At 44.9% G+C, this 25362-nt stretch overlaps 1 protein-coding gene across 5 annotated transcripts in view; it reads right to left on the bottom strand.

The window, feature by feature from the left end:
- LOC147107836 (dual specificity tyrosine-phosphorylation-regulated kinase 1A) overlaps nt 1-25362 on the bottom strand; it is a 102651-nt gene that overhangs the window by 34155 nt on the left and 43134 nt on the right. For all 5 annotated transcript variants that reach the window (XM_086007185.1, XM_086007180.1, XM_086007181.1 and 2 more), the window contains one exon: nt 1458-1657. In XM_086007185.1, the coding sequence (XP_085863311.1) occupies nt 1458-1657 (200 nt within the window). The remainder of the gene's footprint in view (nt 1-1457; nt 1658-25362) is intronic.

Here is a 25362-nt window from a genome sequence, read left to right on the forward strand (position 1 = left end):
AGCAAGCTGGTGTAAAAGGAGAGACTTTGACTACATTTTAATTCTTAACTACTGAATAACTGACTGAGCACTCAAACAGTTATTCTAGTCACACACAAAAATGAGTGTGATCATCCGCATCCCCGGGAAAAGGGCATCTGCGGGCGGAGAGTTGGGCTATTTGCCCAACTTCTGCCCAGCAAACGCCCGTGAAATTCTTACTCCTGGTAAAGGCCTGCTTTTACCAGCGTAAGAGTTTTAAAGAACAAAGAAAGAACAGTCAATAGGTGGAGACTTCTGCTTTTCAGTAAATAAAGCAGTACTGTTGAAGCAGTCTTTTGACGATTGATATTTGGTTTTACAGCAATTTCAGATTGTCACTTATGTAATTGAGCTGATTCAATACTTTTAGGGAAATCAAAGTTTTAACTGAAGATTACTACCATGCAATTATATAGCAGATCCCTTAGGCCTGGGGACAGGAGTCTGTCTTGGACCCCTAAAATTAGAGAGGGTTTTCTTTCTAATGTAACACATTTTAGACTCCTGTTTTTGGACATGAACATTTCTCCCCATGATTTTAAAATGCCTTGCAAAAACCTAGAGGAGATTGAGAAGTTGAGAAGAGTGTAAACTTGACTCCTGTCATTCTGTATACAGTATGCTGTTGCACAGACCTTTTACTGGCAATCTTGCTGGGAATTTGCATGTTGTCATGCTCAAGTTCAAATAACTGTCATTTTTGTTACTACAGTCTTCATCAGCTTAATAACATAGTATCAATTTTTAGGCTAACATACAGGAAACTTTGTGATATCCGGCACCGAGCTGTTGCCGATCTATCAAAACTGCCGGACAAACCAGCGCTAATTCTGAAGGATACGGAGGTTTTCATCTCCGTATCTGACAACAAACACTGTTGCTTAGCAACAGCTTCTAAACAGTCGGCCCGTACCTTGGAAGCGTCTCTGTAGCTTAGCAACAGCTTCAGAGAGACTTTCCAGAGCCTGACTGTTGGAAAAAAAAGCCAGGAGAAGGAAAAAAACCTAACAAAACGGTTCCTGATTTCTGCCGGTGGATCGAGGTTTCCGGACATACAACCTCCAGATAAACCAAAGTTTCCTGTACATTACAAAAAGTTAAGTACAATGCTAAATATTGAAGAATGCAGGTACAAATATCCAAGTAAAATTGCACAAGTCACATCTTCACAGTGGTTTTTAAATGACGACAAATCTACTCAAGCAATTTCTGCATCAGTGTGATTTTTGATAGCCTGTGGAAAGTCATGGCTATAACTTTGCCAATCATAAAACAGGTTGCAGAATCCTTTGGTACATTTTTCATTTTTCTGCCTGATTTTTCAAAGACCTCAAAAATATATTAGTTCATCAGTAAATCTGATGAATTCTGAAACTAGCAAGCAGAAGATTGAAGAAGCAGATCTGCCGTGCATGCTCTCAAATTGGGGTCCATACCTGATTAGTTACGGTTGGCTGAAGCTGGTCAGTGTAGGATAATGCGGGCACCTGCTGGTCATTTATAGTCTGTTGGTGACGGTCACTGTATTGCTGGTGAGAATGAGGCACCTGCGTAGCCATTTGAAGGCCAGCAGCATGAAATGAAAATGAAGGTGCAAGCCGAACGGTTGAAGGTTTGCATGCTGAGGTCTCTCCGCCTGAGGAAGGAAAAAAATGAAAAGCTATAAAGGTATTAATCAGAAAGTTGTTATTAGTCTTGGTTCTAATAGCCAAGTTGCCTATCCTGTAGCCATTGACTTTTACTAGAGTAGAGTTGCATAGGAGCCCTCCAGTACCTCACTCAAGCAGTCTTTTTTCATGTTTGGGCCCGGAAAGCAAGTATTGAACTCTGGGAAGACATGAATACTGAGCCCAATCCAGTTTTCATCCAACATCTGCACAATTACACTTTTCAACAGGAGTCACAACCCTGGCCGATTTTCCCCTACCCTTTCCCTAGTCCAGAAATGCTGAGGCCATTTGTTGAGCCCCGAATGCTGCCGCACCAGATATCATCTAGCTAACATAGTAGAGACCAGGAACCTAACTGGGAACCTTCTGATCTGTACAGCTTTGGATTGGTGCCTTTATCGATTAGGTTAACTGTGGGAACAGTGACCGCGTATTTAAAAAGCGCTTCTGAAGACAAAAAAAAATGGAAAAGGCAACATTAAAAAGTAATTTTTCATGGATTACTTTCTACGAAACATTTTACAATTGTCAAGCTAACGGGGGGGGAAAATGTTGCCCTCAATCCATGATGCATGCTTTTGATCACTGTGAAGATGTTTCACTCAAGAGCACAAAAAGAACATGTAAGTTAATGTCTGTGCCGGAATCCATTTAAAACGTCGATATCTTTTTCCAAAACAGAACCCAAGCGAGTTTCTTTGTGCAATACATTCTTTTGTTAACAAGTTGATTTATTTTTAAATTGAGAGAGAAAGTCATCCCTGTGCAAGATTTAGTTATCAAACTATCAACTAGAATGTATCCACCAATGAGGCAACAACATGAAGAACAGCCCTATCGAAACCACAAGGGCCGTGAAATTCATGCTGTCGGGTTTCATGGACCAGAATGCCCAGGGTTCAAGGGTTGGAAGTGATCTATGGGCTGCAGCATGGACACCCCGACATAGATGGATGTTGGATTCCATAGAATTAACAGATTTTGTACAAGCTTTGGACGCTTGCCCCATTTAGGCAAGTATTGATACCCATACCATGGAGTTACAACAATTACTACCATCTCCTTTGTTTGGATCCAGAGAACAGTATCAGTAAAGGGTGGGAGATTTCTATACAGGTTCTGATCCAAGAGATTCACACTGTCTGAAGCAAATACTCATCTGCCCTGGCTGCAACAAAAATTGTGCAACATTTTGTTTTTAAACATTGCCAGATCAATTTGTAGGTAATCCAAGTGAATTCAGTGACACCATGTATAGCAAAGGTCAAGTCAAATCGCAGATGGCCACAAAGACGATATCCAACTATTTGCTCAGCTGGATATCCAACTTTTGTGCAGTTGGATATTGCCCCTTTGTGGCCTTCTGAGATTGCCTTAACCTTTGCTATATAGGTAGTGTTGGTGACAAATGCTCAGCACAATGTTGTGAGGTGCTAATTCAGGTAAACCCTTACCTGACACAACTAATTACTGCAACACATGAGCAGCAATTAGTAAGTTATTAGCCAGTTATTTCATGCATTCATTTTAGAGGAAACTTGCTACAGGACTGACTAACCCAGCTAGTTGTACAAAATAAAAATTCTGAAAAGGAATCTAGAAAGAAAAAAAAAAGAGACTTGCATTTCTATAGCGCCTTTCACGACCACCGGACATCCCAAGTGCTTTACAGCCGATGAAGTACTTTTGAAGTGTAGTTAGTTACTGTTGTAATGTAGGAAACATGGCGGCCAATTTGCACACAGCAAGCTCCCACAAACAGCAATGTGATAATGACCAGATAATCGGTTTGTGATGTTGATTATACCAGTATTGTCACTATACATTCATGCTAATACATTATACATATTAAAATACACTTCCTGTGTGATGCTCTTAATTTAGCCCCTCAAATTGCTGCTACCACCACAATTAACAGACCCTAATCATCAGTACTTCACCCTACTGTCAAATATGGCTCAAAATGCTCTCTCCAGGCACAAATGTTTGGAAGAATAAAATCTGTACCTGCACTGCTGAATCTTCACAGTACAAGGAGACACTGTACAAAAATTGTGCAAGCTCACCATTATACTGCACTGAAATCCTAGTGACAGCACTATTCCAAAACCAATTAATCTACAAGAAGTTGGTAGTATTTTACACTTCCATGCACTTTTTGATTGATTGTTTCTTTGCCATGCACAACATGCCTGAGACAACACTCTAAGCAACTTGGTCACGGGTCTCCAATGCCACTTTGTAAAAGTTAAGACTTCAAGAATCATCCCAATGCTTTACACAAAAGTAAACTTTGCCCATTTTTCCTGCATTAGAAATGTAATCTTATGTCACCTCCCGCACCCTTCAGTTATTCAACTCTGGCATTTGTGCAACCTGTTCTCCCTTCACTCCAACACTGGTGGCAGAGCCTTCCGCCACCTCAGCCTTAGTCCTGGAACTCCCTCCCTGTGATTCACTACTGTTCTCTCCACTTTCGCAAAACTAATCTTTCCCAACTCTCCCTCCATGGCTTTGATCTCCATTCATGTAACTTCTAACCACCTCAGTAAAGTACAGTGGGAAGTTTTCTACATTAAACGCTCTATATCAATGCAAGTAGTTGTTATGGTACAATTTGAAAAAATGAAGCTCACAAAAATTCTACACCCAAAGACCTTCTGATCACTGAAGTACAAAATCAACTGTGAACAGCTTTAGATGGTAGAAATGAGTGTTTTGCAACATTTTGGAGATGATCAAACACAACAAGCAATGCCCAAGACAAAACTGCAAGTCTGCAGCAGATTCTCCCACTCTGGAATTTCAGACACCCAAGTGCTCGCAGGTTTAGTATTCCAGAGCAGTACAATTAAAGACCAACTTTTTATACGTTTTTACATTTTCTATGCTCTCCCTCTGGTTTGCTTGTGTGTCATACACCAGTGTAAATTGTTGCTGCCGCTGAAGGTACAGGATCATAAGCCACCGTGACAAGCCCTTCAAATCCCGCTGAAGTACTTGAATGGCCTCCATTCAGTATCAATGTACAGCGAAAGCTGTCAATTAGACACCTTAGGGACTGGCATCAGCTGCCTGTTTTTTTTGCAGTTGTCCTTATTTTCAAAATGGTGATTGAATGTACTGGAAATTGTTTTCCACTAATCTTGAAGAACCCACAGAAATGATGATCAGCACCTAATCAGCTACGACAATGTTAAGAATTCCCCTCCCACAGCCCTGCGTTCTACTCTGTTCACTGACAGTTTTGCAGTCTAAATTCCTGTACATTTGAAGCAGCTCTCACTTGGAGTGGAGTGTAACTTTAGTAATGAACTGGTTTTACTCGCCAGCATTAGGACAGTCACAGGACAAACAAACAAAGAGGGAAATGTGATGACAGGATGTGCTGGTATACTGAAGCTTCCAAAAGGCAAGTCATGGAACTGATGGAGAACATTTGGGAGAGAAAACACAACAGGTCAACTGCAGTTTTCTAGTTGAGCAGGGAGTCCGCAGGAGGACTCACTGATTTTAAAATTCTCATCCTGGTTTCCAAAGCCCCATGTCCTCACCCCTCCTGATCTCTGTACAACCCTCCAAGATATCTGCGCTCCTCCAATTCTGGCCTCTTGTGCATCCCCTATTTTAATCGCTCCACCATTGGTGGCTGTGCCTTCAGCTGCAGAGGCCCTAAGCTCTGAAATTCCCTCCCTAAACCGCTCCACCTCCTTTAAAACACTCCTTAAAATCATCTGCCTTAATATCTCATGTGGCTCAGTGTCAAATCTTGTTTGCTAATGCTCCTGTGAAGCACCTTGGGACATTTTACCACGTTAAAGGTGCTTTATAAATCAAAGTTGTTGCTGTTGATAGCTGGACTCAGAGGCCTGTACATCACTCTATAGAGCCGGAACAGCCATCGACCTTCACTCCCCAAAACCAAAATCTCCTCAAAGAAGCGGATCCACAATCAGCAGCCAAGGGAAAGACGATGGCAGGGTTAGGGGGGGAAGACGAGCTGCCAGCAGCCGCTGAAAGTGTATGGACGCGGCGCTGGAGCAGGAAAGGACAGCCCCCCTCACTGTTGACACACACTTTCGTTGATTCAGGAGGCTGGTGAGGTCAGTGCATGTAGGTCAGCGCGAAGCTGCAGCAGTTTTCTTTATTTTTTATAAACGGCTTTTGTCCAATGCAGAGTTCTTTACCCAGCATCCATAGCGCCAGAGAAACCAATCTATCCCCGGGATAGAGCCATGCAAGAATTCAATCCCAGAGACAGGAGTGGTTTCTCTGCTCCCCATTCCACAAAAGCCATTTCTTTCATAAAACCTGCTGCCACCTCGCTGCACACACTAACCTCAAGAGTGACGGGCCCAAGAGAATTTGGGGGGCAGAAAGGAAGAAAGCTGCAAGGGAAAGCAGCAGTGATCCCGATTCAGTGAAAGTTCCAGATACAACAACTTGGCAACAGTCTCTGTCCCGTGTTTTAAGTTGTAAAATGGCTTGGTGCATTGAAGGTTGCCCGTAGTTCGTAATTTGCAAGTATCTGCGGTTTCAGAGTGCCTCTTGTATATTTTACCATGCGAGTTACAGTACTTGGGGGTCTCAAGAAAGAAAGAAAGACTTGCATTTATACAGTGTCTTTCATGACCACCGGACGTCCCAAAGCGCTTTTGAAGTGTAGTCACTGTTGTAATGTAGGAAACCCGGCAGCCAATTTGTGCACAGCAAGCTCCCACAAACAGCAATGTGATAATGACCAGATCATCTGTTTTTTTTTAGTGATGTTGATCGAGAGATAAATATTGGCCAGGGCACCGGGGAGAACTCCTCTGCTCTTCTTCGAATAGTGCCATGGGATCTTTTACATCCACCCGAAAGGGCAGACAGGGCCTCAAGTTTAACATCTCATCTGAAAGACGGCACCTCCGACAGCACTGGAGCGCCAGCCTAGATTTTTGTGCTCAAGTCTCTGGAGTGGGACTTGAACCCACAACCTTCTGACTCAGAGGCAAGAGTGCTACCCACTGAGCCACAGCAAGAGTCTGTTTTTTGGGATTGTCCGTTTATACAGGTTTCATTGTAATGACATGGCTAAAATCCTGAATTTAATGTGCCAAAATAATAGACGGTGCACACATGTACCCTATTACTCCATGGTGCTAAATCTTTCAGCAGTCACCCTTCTGTTCCTTTCGTTATAGAATTATAGGTGGCTTTCAGCTGTGTAGATAGTTGACCAATGAAGTAATTTTGCTACAAATGATGTTACCAGGTGATTTAAGTTTCACTGACCTTTGATGAAACAAATGAACAAACTCAGCTGCAACAAATAGCTCAATTAGAAACTATGGCATTAAATTAAAGACCAATTCAGAGTCGGACTTTTTTTCTTCAGTTAGTAAGGCAGATATGAAAGTGAACTGATACATTGCAAAAATAAATTGTAATCCAAGGTCGATTGCTTCTTGTAGCCAACATAGAATGAATACTTCATAAAAGTACAATTAAACTTGAGGACTGATTTAAGCACACTCCCATTGGTACTTGATAGGCTTAATGAAAATTTACTGCTCAGATTTTTGGCATAAATCAATAAGTAGTCTACATAAAATCTTGGTCAATTGCAGAAATCTACAAATAGGTTATATTGTATGTGGAATATAGATTACTGGACAAACTAGTTTGTGTTATACAACGTTGAGATCTAAGATGACTCAGTACACCCTTAACTAATTACAATATAACTCAGTTGAAATACTTGAAAAATATGATTTTGGTACGTTCTTCCATGCTGTCTGCAAACACCAAGCCTAATTTAAGAGGCATGGGTCTGTACACTAATGAAATTGTTTTGTTAAACAAAGGTGTTTATTTAAGACGGTAATACATCGATATTAACTTGGCTGGTTCTATTACAAAGGTTCAGGTCATCTCAGCTGCTGTCATCCACCTTTTGTCAGTTAACAAGCTTCAGTCATTTGATTCTTTCCCACACTGTCCTGAACCATATTTACTGCCCAACATCATGATCTGAACTTAGGAACAGGAGGAGGCCATTCAGCCCCTCGAGCCTGTTCCACCATTCAATAAGATCATGGCTGATCTACAATCTAACTCCATATACCTGCCTTTGGCCCATATCCCTTAATACCTTTGGTCAACAAAAAGCTATCAATCTCAGATTTAAAATTAACAATTGATCTAGCATCAACTGCCATTTGCGGAAGAGTTCCAAACGTCTACCACCCTTTGTGTGTCGAAGTGTTTCCTAACTTCACTCCTGAAAGGCCTGGCTCTAATTTTTAGACTGTGCCTCCTAATCCTAGACTCCCCAGCCAGCAGAAATAGTTTCTCTCTATCTACCCTATCTGTTCCCCTTAATATCTTGAAAACTTGGATCAGATCACCCCTTAGCCATCTAAATTCCAGGGAATACAACCCTAGTTTGTGTAATCTCTCCTCGTAATTTAACCCTTGAAGTCCGGGTATCATTCTGGTAAACCGACGCTGCCCTCCCTCCAAAGGCCAATACATCCTTCCTAAGGTGTGGTGCCCAGAACTGCTCACAGTGCTCCAGGTGTGGTCTAACCAGGGTTTTGTACAGCTGCAGCATAACTTCTACCCCCTTGTATTCTAATCCTCTAGATATAAAGGCCAGCATTCCATTAGCCTTTTTGATTATTTTCTGTACCTGTCCATGACATTTTAATGATCTATGGACCTGGACCCCCGAGTCTCTTTGGACCTCCACTGTTTTTAGCTTTTCACCATTTAGAAAGTATCCTGTTCGATCCTTTTTAGGTCTAAAGTGGATGACCTCACATTTGCTTACATTGAAATCCATTTGCCACAGTTTTGCCCATTCACTTAATCTGTCGATATCCCTGTGTAACTTTATGCTTTCACCTACACTGCCGCCTATCTTTGTGTCACAGATTTGGATATATGACTTCCTATACCATCATCTAAGTCGTTAATAAATACTGTGAATAGTTGAGGCCCCAACACAGATCCCTGTGGGACACCACTAGTCACCTCCTGCCAATTGGAGTACCTGCCCATTATCCCTACTGCCTGTCTCCTGCCGCTCAGCCAATTTCCTAACCAGGTCAATAATTTGTCCTCAATTCTGTGGGCTTCTACCTTAGATAAGTCTCTTATGTGGGACTTTATCAAATGCCTTCTGGAAGTTCATATAAATAACATCCATAGACAATCCCCTGTCCACTACTTTAATCACCTCTTCAAAAAATTCAATCAGATTTATCAGGCATGACCTACCTTTCACAAATCCATGCTGGCTCTCTCTGATCAACTGAAAATTTTCGAGGTGTTCAGTCACCCTATCCTTAATTATAGAGTCTAGCAATTTCCCAACAACAGATGCTAGGCTAACTGGTCTATAATTCCCTGGTTTCCCTCTCTCGCCATTCTTAAAAAGTGGAGTGACATGTGCAATTTTCCAATCTAAAAGGGGACAGTTCCTGAATCTAGAGAACTTTGGAAGATTATAGTTAGGGCATCTTCAATGTGCTCACCTACTTCCTTTAAAACCCTGGGATGGAAACCATCTGGCCCTGGGGATTTGTCACTCTTTAGTGCCATTATTTTCTTCATTATTGTTAATTTACTTACGTTAATTTTATTGAGTCCCTGGCCTCGATTCAATATTAGTTTCTTTGGAATTTCTGGCGTGCTATCCTCCTCTTCTATTGTAAATACTGACGCAAAGTAATTATTCAACACAAGAACATAAGAAATAGGAGCTGGAGTAGGCCATTTGGCGCTTCAAGCCTGCTTCGCCATTCAACAAGATCATGGCTGATCTTCAACCTCAACTCCACCTTCCCGCACTATCCCCATATCCCTGAATTCCCTTTGTTCCAAAAAATGTATCGACCTCTGTCTTGAATATACTCAACGACTGAGCATCCACAGCTCTCTGGGGTAGAGAATTCCAAAGATTCACAACCCTTTGAGTGAAAAATTTCTCATCTCAGTCCTACCCCTTATTCTGTGATTGTGACCCCGTGTTCTAGATTCCCCAGCCAGGGGAAACATTTTCCCAGCATTAACCCTGTCAAGCCCCTTAAGAATTGTATATGTTTCAAACATGTCTGCCATTTTCCCATTGTCATTGACAATATCACCACTTTCATTTTTTAAGGGGCCAACATTGCTCCTGACCATCCTCTTTTTCCTAACGTAACTGCAAAAATTCTTCGTATTGATTTTGATATCCCTTGCCAGTTTCTTTTCATACTCCCTCTTTGTAGCTCTTACTATCAGTTTTGTGAATATGTGCTGTTCTTTGTATCTTTCTCATTCGCCAAGATCTGTGCTTTTTTTGCATTTTTGTATGCCTTTCCTTTCTTCTTCTTAGGCAGTCCCTCAGAACCGAGGATGACTTGCTTCCACATTAAAGATGAGTTCTCAGGTGACTGATGAGTCCAATGCGGGACCTACAGTCTCTGTCACAGGTGGGGCAGACAGTGGTTGAAGGGGCGGGTGGGTGGGGTACTTGGGTTGACGTGCGCTGCTTGTGCTTGGCTTCCGCTTGCTCCCGGCGAAGAGACTCGAGGTGTTCGGCAGCTTCCCAGATGCTCCTCCTCCACTTTGTGCGGTCTTGGGCCAGGGATTCCCAGGTGTCGGTGGGGATGTTGCACTTTTTCAAGGAGGCTTTAGGGGTGTCCTTGAAGCATTTCCTCTGCCCTCCTGGGGCTCTCTTGCCATGTCGGAGCTGCAAGTAGAGCGCTTGTTTTGGGATCGGGCATGTCTCGTATCGGGCATGCGGACGATGTGACCCGTCCATCAGAGCTGATCGAGCGTGTTCAAAGCTTCGATGCTGGGGACGTTGGTGCGCCTATCCTGCCAATGGATTTGCAGAATCTTGCGGCGTTGGTGGTACCTCTCCAATGCTTTGAGGTGCCTGCTGTAAATGGTCCATGTCTCTAAGGCATACAGCAGGGCGGGCATCACTACTGCTCTGTAGACCATGAGCTTGGTGCCGGGTTTGAAGTCCTGGTCTTCAAACACTCTCTTCCTCAGGTGACCGAAGGCTGCACTGGCACACTGAAGGCGTTGTTGGACTTCGTCATCGACGTCTGCCCTTGTTGACAGTAGGCTCCCAAGGTATGGAAAGTGGTCCACGTTGTCCAAGGCCTTGTCGTGGATTTTGATAAACGGGGGGCAGTACTGTGTGGCAAGGGCAGGTTGGTAGAGGACCTTTGTCGTACGGATGTTTAGTGTAAGGCCCATGCTCTCGTACGCTTCGGTGAAGAAGGTGTTAACGATGGTTTGGAGTTCGACCTCCAAGTGTGCGAAGACGCAAGCATCGTCTGCATACTGTAATTCGACAACAGAGGATGGGGCGACCTTGGACCTGGACTGGAGGCGACGGAGGTTGAACAGTTTCCCATTTGTTCTGTAAATTAGCTCCACTCCAGCGGGGAGCTTACTGAGGGTGAGATGGAGCATTGCAGCAAGGAAGATAGAGAAAAGCATTGGTGCGATGACACAGACTTGCTTGACCACGGTCCGTATGTGAATTGGGTCTGTGGTGGAACCGTTGGTCAGGATCGCGGCTTGCATGTTGTCGTGAAGCAGGCGGAGGATGGTGACAAACTTTTAAGGGCAGCCGAATTTGAGGAGAACACGCCATAATCCCTCATGGTTGACAGTGTCGAAGGCCTTTGTGAGGTCAAAGAAGGCCATGTACAACAGTTGGTGCTGTTCCCTGCATTTCTCTTGTAATTGACACGCAGTGAAGATCATGTCCATTGTGCCCCTTAGCGGGCGGAATCCACAGTGCGACTCCGGGAGGAGCTCTTCAGCCACCAGGAGAAGGCGATTGAGGAGGATTCTTGCGATGACTTTCCCTGTGGCAGACAGCAAGGAAACTCCTCTGTAATTACCGCAATCGGACTTGTCACCTTTCTTGAAGATGGTCACAATTACGGCGTCTGAGATTCCCTGGCATGCTCTCCTCCTTCCAGAGAAGAGAAATTAGTTCATGAATTCACGCCAGTAGTGCTTCTCCGCTATGCTTTAGTGCCTCAGCAGGGATTCCATCTGCTTGAGGCCTTGTTGTTCTTCAGTTGTCGGACGGCCTTTTCAACCTCTTGTCGGGCTGGGGTTGTGCGGAGGTTGTGGCAGGTAGCATGCTGCGTGACCTGAAGAACAGATGGTGGGTGGAGAAAGTGCAGGAGATCCAGCAGCTAGCCAACAACCATGACGTGCGTGGATTCTTTAGCACAGTCAAGACCACCTACGGCCCAAGCACCCAAGGCCCTGCCCCACTGCGGGCCAAGAACGGAGAGATGCTCATCAAGGACCGGGAGACAGTCAGTGCCCACTGGAAGGAGCACTTCGAAGATCTCCTTAACCAAGTCTCTGTCTTCAACACCCTTTCCTTTAGTTTTATGCTGTCACTTACCTCTTTAGTTGTCCATGGCTGGTTTTCTTTTGGCAAGTAAAGCTCTTACTGGCTCTGTATCACATTAAATTATTTGTTGAACAGTTCCCACTGATCATCTGTCATTTTACCCATTAACAGATTTGCCCAGTTTACTGTGGACAGTCTCTGCCTCATCCCGTTGAAGTCTGCCTTACTTAAATCTAGGTAATCTTTGCGTGGAGAAGTGTTTCCTAACTTCACTCCAGGAAGGCCTGGCTCTAATTTTTAGACTATGTCCCCTAGTCCTAGACTCCCCAACCTGCAGAAATAGTTTCTCTCTATCCACCACATCAGTTCCCCTTATCATAAAAACTTTGATCAAATCAAACCCTTAACCTTTGATGCGCTATCAATTACTCATAAAAGACTGAGAGTTAGAAGAGTAACTAAAGGCTTTTATTAACAACAGAATGGAGGTCTGCCTCGAGTGGTCGACCAGTCCAGGATACCAAGGGCTGGGGAGCAGTCACCTTTATACTAGGACCTGTGGGAGGAGTCAGCCGAGGCATGTCCAGGCATGTACACAGTGGAATACAAACAGGACAAACAGGAATACAAACAGTGGTTTACCACATTCACCCCTTGTTTAAAATTGAGTCCGGCGGGGTGAAGTGTATTAAAAGTTAGTGTATTGGAGTCTCTCCGGAGGTCTTGTCTGCCGCTGTGATCGGCGTGGCGACGGCAGGGGTAGTGAAGCTTCCGGCGTCGAGTCCAGCGTAGGCTGTGGCACAGGCGTGTCGTCCTCGTAGATGTCGAGCGGGTCGCGGGGCCAAGGCCTGCCGTCTGCTGGGGCTGGATATCGGATCGTGGGGGGGGGGGGGGGGGGCGGTGGTAGTGGGTAGTGGGTTACTGTGGTCCCCGAGGGTGCAAGGTCTCTTATGGAGACTGTGTCCTCCCGCCCGTCCGGGTATGCGATGTAAGCATACTGGGGGTTGGCGTGGAGGAGGTCGACCCTCTCGACCAGGGGGTCCGTTTTATGGGTCCTCACGTGTCTTCTCAGTAGGACCGGCCCTGGGGACGTCAGCCATGGCGGTAGCGATGTCCCTGATGTGGACTTCCTTGGGAAGACAAACATTTTCTCATGAGGGGTGGCGTTAGTGGCAGCGCAGAGCAGTGACCGAATAGAGTGGAGCGCATCGGGGAGCACATCCTGCCAGCGGGAGGTTGGAAGGCCCCTAGACTTTAAGGCTAGCAGGACGGCCTTCCAAACTGTCGCATTTTCTCTTTCCACCTGTCCGTTCCCCCGGGGGTTGTAACTGGTGGTCCTGCTTGTGGCAATACCCCTAGTTAGCAGGTACTGACGGAGTTCGTCGCTCATAAACGATGAGCCCCGGTCGCTATGGATATAGCTGGGGAAGCCGAACAGGGTGAAGAGGTTGTTCAGACATTTAATGACCGTGGCACTGGTCATGTCCGGGCAGGGGAAGGCGAACGGGAAACGGGAGTACTCATCAATAATATTGAGGAAGTACACATTGCGGTCGGAGGAGGGGAGAGGCCCTTTAAAATCAACGCTCAACGAAGGGGCGAGTGGCTTTTATCAGGTGGGCCCTGTCTGGTCTATAAAAGTGTGGTTTGCACTCAGCGCAGACTTGGCAGTTCCTGGTCATGGTCCTGACCTCCTCAATAGAGTAAGGCAGGTTGCGGGCCTTGATGAGGTGGAAGAACCTGGTGACCCCCGGGTGGCAGAGGTCATTGTGGAGGACCCGTAGTCTATCGATCTGCGCGCTGGCGCAGGTGCCACGCGATAGCGCATCCGGGGGTTCATTTAGCTTCCCGGGCCGGTACAAGATCTTGTAGTTGTAGGTGGAAAGTTCGATTCTCCACCTCAAGATCTTGTCATTTTTGATTTTGCCCCTCTGCTTGTTGTTAAACATAAAAGCAACTGAACGCTGGTCAGTGAGCAGGGTAAATCGTTTTCCGGCCAGGTAGTGCCTCCAATGACGCACAGCCTCCACAATCGCCTGGGCCTCCTTCTCAACAGCGGAGTGTCTGGTCTCCGGGCCTTGGAGGGTTCGTGAAAAGAAGGCCACGGGTCTCCCCGCCTGATTGAGGGTAGCGGCCAGGGCAAAGTCGGACGCGTCGCTTTCCACCTGGAAGGGGATGGATTCGTCCACTGCGTGCATGGTGGCTTTGGCAATGTCCTCCTTGATACGGTGGAAGGCTAAGCGGGCCTCTGCCGTCAAGGGAAAAGAGGTGGACTTGATCAGCGGACGGGCCTTGTCCGCATAGTAGGGGACCCACTGGGCGTAATAGGAGAAAAACCCTAGGCACCTCTTCAGGGCCTTGAGGCAGTGGAAGTTCCATAAGGGGACGCATCCGGTCGGGGTCGGGGCCGATGACTCCGTGTTCCACAACACAGCCAAGGATGGCGAGGCGGTTTGTGCGGAATATGCACTTCTCCTTGTTATATGTCAGGTTTAGGAGTTGGGCGGTGCGGAGGAATTTTTCGAGGTTTGCGTCATGGTCCTGCAAGTCACGGCCGCAGATGGTCACATTGTCCAGATATGGGAAAGTGGCCTGCAACGCATTTTGATCTACCATCCGGTCCATCTCCCTTTGGAAGATGGAGACCCCGTTGGTGGCGCCAAAGGGAACCCTAAGGAAGTGATAGAGGCGGCCGTTTGCCTCAAAGGCAGTGTACTGGCGGTCCTCAGGGCGGATGGGGAGCTGGTGGTACGCTGATTTCAGGTCAATGGTCGAGAAGACGCGGTACTGCGCGATCTGGTTGACCATATCAGCTACGGGGGAGTGGGTAGGCGTCCAGCAGGGTGTAGCGATTTATTGTCTGGCTGTAGTCGATGACCAGGCGCTGCTTCTCGCTGGTCTTAACGACCACAACCTGGGCTCGCCAGGGGCTGGTGCTGCCCTCAATAATCCCTTCTTTCAGGAGCCGCTCCACTTCGGTTTTAATGAAAACCCTGTCCCCGGCACTGTATCGCCTGCTCTTTGTGGCGATGGGCTTACAGTCGGGGGTGAGGTTAGCAAACAGTGGTGGGGGGGTGACTCTGAGTGTGGAGAGGTTGCACCTGGTGCGCGGCGGGCAATTTGGAAGCTGCTGGCTGCGGACTGTGAGTGGGGGTAGGGGTCCACCGTACGCCATCGTAACACTTTTAAGGTGGCACTGAAAATCTAACCCCAGCAGGACGGCAGCGCAGAGGTCAGGCAGGACCAGAAGTTTAAAATGATCGTACACGGTCCCGTCTACTACGAGTGTCACCACGCAGTAGCCGCCGATGTCCGCCGACTGGGACTCGGAGGCCATAGAAATCCGCTGTTGCGCAGGCAGGACTGGGAGAGAGCAACGCCGCACCGTGTCGGGGTGGATGAAGCTCTCCGTGCTCCCAGAGTCAAAAAGGCAGATTGTATCGTGACCATTTACCTTAATGTCCATTGTGGAACTGGCCAGTTGGTGCGGTCTCGCTTGGTCCAGTGTAACGGATGCCAGCGTAGGGGTCGGTGTGTCGCTGCGGGTATCAGATGAGGCGGTGTCGGGGGCCTGCTGCGTCCCGGCTGTCGTCCAAGATGGCGGCGTCCATGATCCCCATGTGGCTGGAGGCGTCCAAAATGGCTGCTGTACCGGTGATTCGCACACGGTCGGGGAGGTCCAAAATGGCGGCCCGCATGGCCCACACGCGGCGCTGCTGGGGTTCGGGGTGGCTTTGGCCCTGCAGACGCTAGCGTAGTGTCCCTTCTTCCCGCAGCCCGAGCAGATCGCGTTTTTCGCCGGGCAGCGCGCTCTGGGGTGTTTTGCCTGGCCACAGAAGTAGCATTTCTGGCCTTGGGGCACTGCTGTCTGGCCTTGGGACACTGCTGCGGTAGTTGGGCCATTGTTGGGGTGTGGCTGGGGTGGCACGGCGCTATGAGGCGGTCCTACCGTGTCCCAGGCTGTCATTCCCCGCGGCGTCCACGGTGCAGAGGAGTAGGCATCCATGCCCTGGTAGGCTGCATCCAACGATAGTGCGAGTTCAGAGGCCTTGTTGAGGTCGAGGTTACTCTGCTCCAACAGTCGCTGTCGTGTGTAATTGGATCTGTGGCCTGCTACAAAAGCGTCCCGGATAAGTTCCTCTGTGTACACGGCGGCCTTTACATCCTTACAACCACAGGCCCGGCCAAGCACAGACAGTGCCTGAAGGTATTCCACGGTCGATTCCCCAGGTTGTTGTTTACGACTCCCCAGGAGGTGCCTGGCGTACACTTCGTTCACTGGGCGCGTGTACTGGTCCTTGAGGAGCTTGATAGCATCCGCGTACGAGGTCGCGTCTTGGATGACCGAGTACACTCGGTGGTTCACTTTGGAGGTCAGGACATCCAGTTTGTCCTCGTCCGATTTGATTGCTTCGGAGGCGGTCAGGAATTTTTCGAAACACTTAAGCCAGTGAGTAAACTTGGTGGATGAGTCCGCCTCCCGATGATCTAAGTCCAGGCATGCTGGTGTGAGGATCTTCTCCATTATAAAAATGTTGTTAATAAAATTGATGCGCTATCAATTACTCATAAAAGACTGAGAGTTAGAAGAGTAACTAAAGGCTTTTATTAACAACAGAATGGAGGTCTGCCTCGAGTGGTCGACCGGTCCAGGATACCAAGGGCTGGGGAGCAGTCACCTTTATACTAGGACCTGTGGAAGGAGTCAGCCGAGGCATGTCCAGGCATGTACACAGTGGAATACAAACAGGACAAACAGGAATACAAACAGTGGTTTACCACAACCTTCTAAATTCCAGGGAAGACAACGCTAGTTTGCGTAATCTCTCCTCGTAATTTAACCCTTGGACTACAGGCATCATTCTGGTAAATCTATGCTGCACTCCCTCCAAGGCCAATACATCCTTCCTAAGGTGTGGTGCCCAGAACTGCTCACAGTGCTCCAGCTGTGGTCTAACCAGGGCTTTGTATAGCTGTATCATGACTGCTAACCCATTGTATTCTACTCCTCTAGCTATAAACACCAGCATTCCATTAGCCTTTTTGATTATTTTTTCTAGCTGCCCATGATATTTTAATAATCTATGTACATGGACCCCCAAGTCTCTTCGGACTTTTTTTATTCATTCATGGGATGTGGGGGTTGCTGGCAAGGCCAGCATTTATTGCTCATCCCTAATTGCCCTCGAGAAGGTGGCGGTGAACCGCTGCCTTGAACCGCTGCAGTGTGTGGTGAAGGTACTCCCAGAGTGCTGTTAGGGAGGGCGTTCCAGGATTTTGACCCAGTGACAATGATGGAACGTCGATATATTTCCAAGTCAGGATGATGTGAGACTGGGAGGGGAACTTGAAGGTGATGGCATTCCCATGTGCCTACTGCCCTTGTCCTTCTAGGTGGTACCTCCACTTATTGTGCAATGAGAAAGGGTTAATCAATAACCTTGTAGTAAAGGGGCATTTAGGGAAGAGTGACCATAATATGAGAGAGTTTTATATTGAGATTGAAAGTGATTTAGTTAAATCCGAAACTAGGGTCTTAATTCTAAACAAAGCAAACTACGCTGGTATGAGAGGCGAGTTGGCTAAGGTAGATTGGGAAACTACATTAAAAGGTATGACGGTAGACAAGCAATGGCTAGCATTTCAATAATACATAATTTACAAAAAATATACGTTCCTTTAAGACACAAAAACCCCACAGGGACCCGGGTTCAAATCTGGCCTCGGGCGACTGTCTGTGTGGAGTTTGCACATTCTCCCTGTGTCTGCGTGGGTTTCCTCCGGGTGCTCCGGTTTCCTCCCACAGTCCAAAGATGTGCGGGTTAGGTTGATTTGGCTATGATAAATTGACCCTTAGTGTTAGGGGATTAAATACGTGGGGTTACGGGGATAGGGTGGGATATGTGTCGGTGCAGGCTCGATGGGCCGAAATGGCCTCTATCTGCACTGTGGGGATTCTGTGTTCTGTGTGTGAAGAGGCTTATAATGTTGCCAAAAATAGTAAGCATGAGGATTGGGAGGATTTTAGAATTCAGCAAAGGAAGACCAAGAAATTGATAAAGAAACAGAAAATAGAATGAGCATAAACTAGCGAGACCTAAAAACAGACAGTAAAAGCTTCTATAGGTATGTAGTAAAAAGAAAAAGATTAGCGAAAGTAAATGTGGGTCCCTTACAGGCTGAGACAGGAGAAATTAAAATGGGGAGTAAGAAAATGGCAGAGAAATTAAACAAATACTTTGTGTCTGTCTTCACAGAATAAGACACAAAAAACTTCCCGGAAATAGTGGAGAACTAAGGGTCTCGCGAGAATGAGGAACTGAAAGAAATTAGTATTAATTAAAAAATAGTACTGGAGAAATTAATGGGACTGAAAGCCAATAAATCCCAAGGACCCGATGGCCTACATCCTCGGGTTTTGAAAGAGGTGGCTATAGAGATAGTGGATGCATTGGTTGTCATTTTCCAAAATTCCATAGATTCAGGAAAGGTTCCCGCAGATTGGAAGGTAGCAAATGTAACCCCAGTATTTAAGGAAGGAGGGAGAGAGAAAACGGGGAACTACAGACCAGTTAACCTGACATCGGTAGTAGGGAAAATGGTAGAATCTATTATTAAGGACATGGTAACAGGGCACTTAGAAAATAATAATAGGATTGGGCAGAGTCAACACAGATTTATGAAAGGGAAACGCATTTGACAAATCTGTTAAAAAATTTTGAGGTTGTAACTAGCAGAATTGAACAGGGGAACCAGTGGATGTGGTGTATTTGGATTTTCAGAAGGCATTCAATAAGATGCCACACAAGAGGTTATTAAACAAAATTAGGGCTCATGGGATTGGGGGTAATACACTTGCATGGACTGAGGATTGGTTAACGGACAGAAAACAGAGTAGGAATAAACGGATAATTTTCAGGTTGGCAGGCTGTAACTAGTGGGGTCAGTGCTTGGGCCTCAGCTATTCACAATCTACAGTATATCAATGATTTGGATGAGGGGACTAAATGTAATATATCCAAGTTTGCTGATGATACAAAGCTGGGTGGGAATGTAAGTTGTGAGGAGGATGCAAGGAGGCTTCAAGAGGATATGGACAGGCTAAGTGAATGGGCAAGAATATGGCAAATGGAATATTTGGAGAAATGTGAAATTATCCACTTTGGTAGGAAAAATAGAAAAGCAGTGTACTTTTTAAAATGGAGAGAGATTGGGAAATGTTGGTGTCCTTGTATACGAATCACAAAGTTAACATGCAGGTACAGCAAGCAATTAGGAAAGGAAATGGTATGTTGGCCTTTATTACAAGAGGATTTGAGTATAAGAGTAAAGACATCTTACTGCAATTATATAGGACCCTGGTGAGACCACACCTGGAGTATTGCGTAGCTTTGGTCTCCCTTACCCAAGGAACGATGTACTTGCCATAGAGGGAGTGCAACGAAGGTTCACCAGACTGATTCCTGGGATGGGGGGATTGTCCTATGAGGAGAGATTGAGTAGACTAGGGGAGTCTTAGAACCAGGGGTCACAGTCTCAGAATAAGGGCTCGGCCATTTAGGATGGAGATGAGGAGAAATTTCTTCACTCAGAGGGTGGTGAATCTATGGAATTCTCTACCCCAGAGGGCTGTGGAGGCTCAGTCGTTGAGTATATTCGAGGCTGAGATCGATAGATTTTTGAATATTAAGGGAATCAAGTGATATGGGGATAGTGCAGGAAAGTGGAAATGAGGTAGAAGATCAGCCATGATCTTATTGAATGGTGGAGTCGGCTCAAAGGGCCAAATGGCCTACTCCTGCTCCTTTTTCTTATATTATGTTCCACTGTTTCTAGCTTTTCACTATTTAGAAAGTACTCTGTTCTATCTTTTTTAAGTCCAAAGTGGATGACTTCACATTTGCCTACACTGAGATCCATTTGCCACAGTTTCACTTATCATTTGATCTATTAATATCTTTGTAATTTTATGCTTCCATCTACACTACCTACAATGCCGCCTATCTTTGTGTCATCGGCAAACTTGGATATGTGGCTTTCTATGCCATCATCCAAGTCATTAATAAATACGGTTAATAGTTGCGGGGTGAACACAGGTCCTTGCAGGAAACCACTAGTCACATCCTGCCAATCAGATTAGCTGCCCATTATCCCTGCTCTCTGTCTCCTGCTGCTCAGCCAATTTTCTAACCAGGTCAATAATTTGCAATAAAAACAGAAAATGCTGGAAATACTCAGTAGGTCAGGCAGCTTCTGTGGAGAGAGAAACAGTTAACGTTTTCAGGTCGATCACTTTTTGCCAGCCTACAATTCCATAAGCTTCAGCTTTAGTTAACACTTATGAGGGACTTCATCAAATTCCTTCTGGAAGTCCATATAAATAACATCCATAGACATTCCCCTGTCCACTACTTTTGTCACCTCTTCAAAAAATTCAATCAGGTTCATCAGGCCTGACCTAGCCTTTACTATGCTGGCTCTCTCTGATCAGCTGAACATTTTTGAAGTGTTCAGTCACCCTGTCCTTAATTGTCAATTCTAGTAATTTCCTGACAACAGATGTTCGGCTAACTGGTTTATAATTCCCTGGTTTCCCTCTCTTGCCTTTCTTAAATAGCGGAGTGACATGCGCAATTTTCCAATCTAAAAAAGGAACAGTTCCCAAATTGAGAACTTTGGAAGATTATAGTTAGGGCATCTGCAGTGTTCTCACCTACTTCCTTTAAACCCCTGGGATGGAAACCATCTGGACCTGGTCATTCTTTAGTGCCATTATTTTCTTCATTACTTTTAACTTGCTTATGTTAATTTTGGTGAGCCCCGCCCAGTTCAATATTAGTTTCCTTGGGATGTCCTCTACTGTAAATACTGACACAAAGTAATTATTCAACACATCCGCCATTTCCTTATTTTCATTTACAATATCACCGTTACCAGTTTTGAAAGGGCCCACATTGCTCCTGACCATCCTTTTTCTCCTAATATAATTGTAAAAAGTATTGATTTTGATATCCCTTGCAAGTTTATTTTCATACTCCCTTTTTGTAGCTCTTACTATCTGTTCAGTCACCCTTTGTTCATTCCCATTCGCCAGGATCTGCGCTATTTTTTGCCTTTTTGTATGCTTTTTCTTTTAGTTATATGTTGTCCCTTACCTCTTTAGTGGTCCATGGCTGTTCTTTTTGGCAAGTACAGCACTTGCCCCCTAGGGGTATAAACTGGTTCAGTATCACAAGTTGTTCTTGAACGTTTCCCACTGATCTTCTGTCGTTTTACCCACTAACAGATTTGCCAAATTTACTGTGGACAGTCTCGGTCTCATCGCATTGAAGTCAGCCTTACCGAAATCTAGAATCTTAGAAGCCATTTTGCGTTGCTGCCTTTCAAACACTACATTGAACTCGATCATATTATGATCACTATTAGATAAATGTTCATGCACCATTAGGCTGTTAACTTAATCTGACTCATTACTAAATCTAATATGGCATGCCCCCTTGTTGGTTCTCGGACATATTGTTGCAGAAAACTATCCTGAACACACTCAAGAAATTCACTACCATTGTGACATGAGCTAGTCTGCTTATCCCAATCTATACGGAAGTTAAAATCCCCAATTCAAACCACACTGCCTTTGCTTCCTGCTTGTTTAATCTCTGCATTTATACATTCTAGTATTTCACAGTTGCTACCAGGGGGCCTACACACAACTCCCACTAGTCTTAAATCCTTTTCCTGTTTCTTAATTCTACACAAAGTTTCCACTGCCTGCTTACCTCTGATTATATCCTATCATTGAAGTGATTTCATCATTAATCAGTAAGGCTACTCCCCTCGTCTACCATTTTCCTTATCTTTCCTGTAGACCTTATAACCTGGTACTGTATATTTAGTTCCCAGTCCTGACCGTCTTGCAGCCATGTCTCAGTATTGAACACATTCGCCCCCTCCCTTGAACTAGGTTTTTCACTTGCTGCTTTCTCAATAATCTTGAAGAACCAGCTGAGATTGTAATCAGCTACAGCAATGCGAAGAACTTAAGTTTGGAAGCCGAAATTGGGTCAACAACAAAACTGATGTCCCAAGTAATATACTTTAGGATCAGACAAGTTTTTACAACAATAATCACAACAATCACTATTTATATGACACCTTTTTCAAAAGAAAATGTCCAAAACAAGAGACACTTTCATTATGACCTCTTCACACCTCGTTTGGAGGTGAGGAACAGGCTTGATGGGGCAGTGCATCAAGAAAAGGAACAATGGGCTGACAGACTTAAAGGAGCAAAGATAGTACTATACATGGGGGAACAACAGGAGTAGGAGACACAGTCGGCAATACTGTGGTAACGAGCATAGAAAACAGGCAAAGGAACAATTGAGCAGGTCAACAGCACCAAAGGTGTCATGATGAGTGGATAGCCGTAGGAGTTGGAAGTTTAATGATGAACTTGTAAAGAAGCTGGGGATTTTTTCCCCATGGGACAAAGGGTGAAGGTAATGGGGTTGGATGATGGTAGAAAGATATGGGTGGTAACAGAGGCAAGGAAGTTGTGAGGGACAGTGTTCTCGTGATCAAGCTCTCAGAAGGAGGGGACACAGGAGATGGCAAGACCAATTGAGTGGCTGTAGGTTTGAGAATTTGTGTGACGGGTGAGATTGTGATGACAGGAGGGCAGAGCAGTCAGGAGAGAGCGAGATCAGGGAGTTTAGGTGTTTAGATCCAAATCACTGAGGATGCGGAGTTACTTGGTGTAAAGGAGGAAGGTGGTAGACGATTATAAATGAGAGTTACAAGGTGCTAAGAGAAATTGTCTGGGAAGTAATACTAGAGTCAGGACTTGACAACAACAACTATACCACCATAGCAGTTTGGATGGATGAAGTAATGCAATGTGCAGGCAGGTGCTGAAACTTTGGAGAGAGAGAACTCGGTCAGGTGGTCATCAACAGTAAGGCCATGAATAGCAAAGGTGAAGCAAAGGACAGTAGATGATGATTCACAGATGGGAAATGGAAAAGATGAGATGGGGAGGATCTTGAAATAACCTATAAACTGGATGAGATGGTCAATGGGAACAGAACATGAGACAATTTGCGTTCTCGCAATAGGTGTGGTGGAGAATACCAAGGGAGAAGCAGAGGGAGGCTGTAAAGTCATTCAAGTGGGACTGGAGTCTGGAACTGGCAGCAGGTGTAAAGGTTGGCTGGGCAATGGTGTTGACTGGGGGAGAAGATGCAGAGCCTCATGGTACTGGAATAAAGATCAAAGAATCATTGAATGGTTACAGCACGGAAGGCAGCCATTCGGCCTGTTGGCTTTGTCGTGACATCCACTGTGATAAAATAGCCTGCCATCACTAACCATCAAAGAATGGCCATTTAGGTGCAGTACTGCAGGTCCCTTTGAAAGATACCTCAGCAATAATTAGCACCTTCAGGAGAGCAGGGAGAGAAAATGGGGAAACACTTTATATTAAAAAAAATTGTACGCATGTTCTATTTTGGTACGACAAACTAGGGATTGAAACTGTGAACTTCTTGTGGGCACAATAACCCAAACACATCCATAGTATGCCATCCAGGAAAAGCTCTCATCACCTCCAAATGTGGAGATTTTGAGAGCTTTGGCCAGCGCGCTCCTCTCCAGTGCTTTCACAATACGGAATGAAGAATACAAAAGCAAACTCATTTTTAGTCCCCGTTTGATTTATCAGACAATACTACTGTTCCTTAAGAGTAACTGACCAACATAAAAGTTATAGCAGGTTCAAATTCCTCAATATTAAAGATTGGTCAGAACTGTTCAACACAATCAATCATCCCTACCCCAAAAAGAAATTGTAATTGTTACCGAGTAATTGATGGGAGCAGCCATTATTGGTCCAATATCTTGCTGCTGTGATGACTTTGCAACTGTATAGTCAAGCGCCATGTCCTCCACGGTTCTATCAAAATCAGTGTTTCAAAGCAGATAAAATACAAGATAGCTGTGGTAGTATTTCCTACCTCCTAGGACTATAGCAACTTTGAAACTGTTGTCACTCAATCACCACATCTGATAAGGAATGCAACACTAAATTTTCCACTTTGAAAAGTAGACATGTAGTCAAGTTCAAGATGAGAAACCACATTTCAGTTTTCCTTCAGATCACAAATTTGAACCAAGTTGATTGGCAAATGTTACAGAATTGTGCCTTTTTAGAATTATTTTTTCCCTTTTAAAAGCCAGGCATTGAACTAAAATCCAAATTTATTATAAACAAAAATACTGTTGGTGTAAACATATCTAGATTGATCATCGATGCAAAAAAAGGAAAATAACCATTTAGACTCCAACAATACCACTATGAAAAATATTTACTTTTGTAAGTTCCTATACCTCATGAGTACCAATGACTCCTGTTACACAGCAATATTTATTCTTGTACCCTTGGGTGTCATTTGTACAAATCTCGAACAACGTTCTTAAGATTAGCGTGGGGTTTCTGACGAAATCAAGTACTGTTATGGTGGTACCAATATTTTTTTATTTCACTTTAAAATCGAAGTACAGAAATGTGTAGGAGTTATTTTATATCCTGTGTAACGATATTATACAATATTTCAAACTCATTCTTTAAGTTTAAAAAACTTTTAATGACAGCTTATTTTGGGAATAAATATCCTTATCAACTTTTATACTTCGAGGGATAATTCAAGCACAGGATTTTTAAACATATATTACCTTCACTGAACTCTTGGACAACAGAATTCTGAGTTCCCTCACACAAAGATACTTGGTTAAGAAAGTACTATTAGGAGTAAGCTAGCATTAGTGGTTGGAGGCACTGTAGTGTAGTGGCTATGTTACTGGACCAGTAATTCAGAGGCCAGACTAATAACCCAGAGAATGCAAGGTCAAATCCCACCATGGCAGTTTAAGAATTGGAATTCAATTTTATTTTAATTACGCAAATTAAATGCTGGTACCAGTAAAAGTGACCATGAAGCTGTCGGATTTTCACTAATGCCCTTTTGGGGGGGGGGGGGGGGGGGGGGGGGGGTGGAAACACCGTTCTTGCATGGTCTGGCCTACAAGTAACTCCAACATGGTTGATTCTGAATTGTCCTCTAATGTGGCCTAGCAAGCTACTCAGTTGTACCAAACCGCTACAATGCTGTGGTTCAGAAAGAAAGCATACCACCACCTTCTCAAGGGCAACCAAGGATGGGCAATAACTGCCACGACGCTCACAGCCTGAGAATTAATAAAAGAACATTTTCTCACAAAAATGTTTGTCAATCATTTTTTTTCCAA

Source organism: Somniosus microcephalus, chromosome 14 (genome assembly GCF_052327205.1).
Source record: "Somniosus microcephalus isolate GS21.2 chromosome 14, FLI_Smic_1.0, whole genome shotgun sequence".
In the NCBI taxonomy this organism is placed as follows: domain Eukaryota; kingdom Metazoa; phylum Chordata; class Chondrichthyes; order Squaliformes; family Somniosidae; genus Somniosus; species Somniosus microcephalus.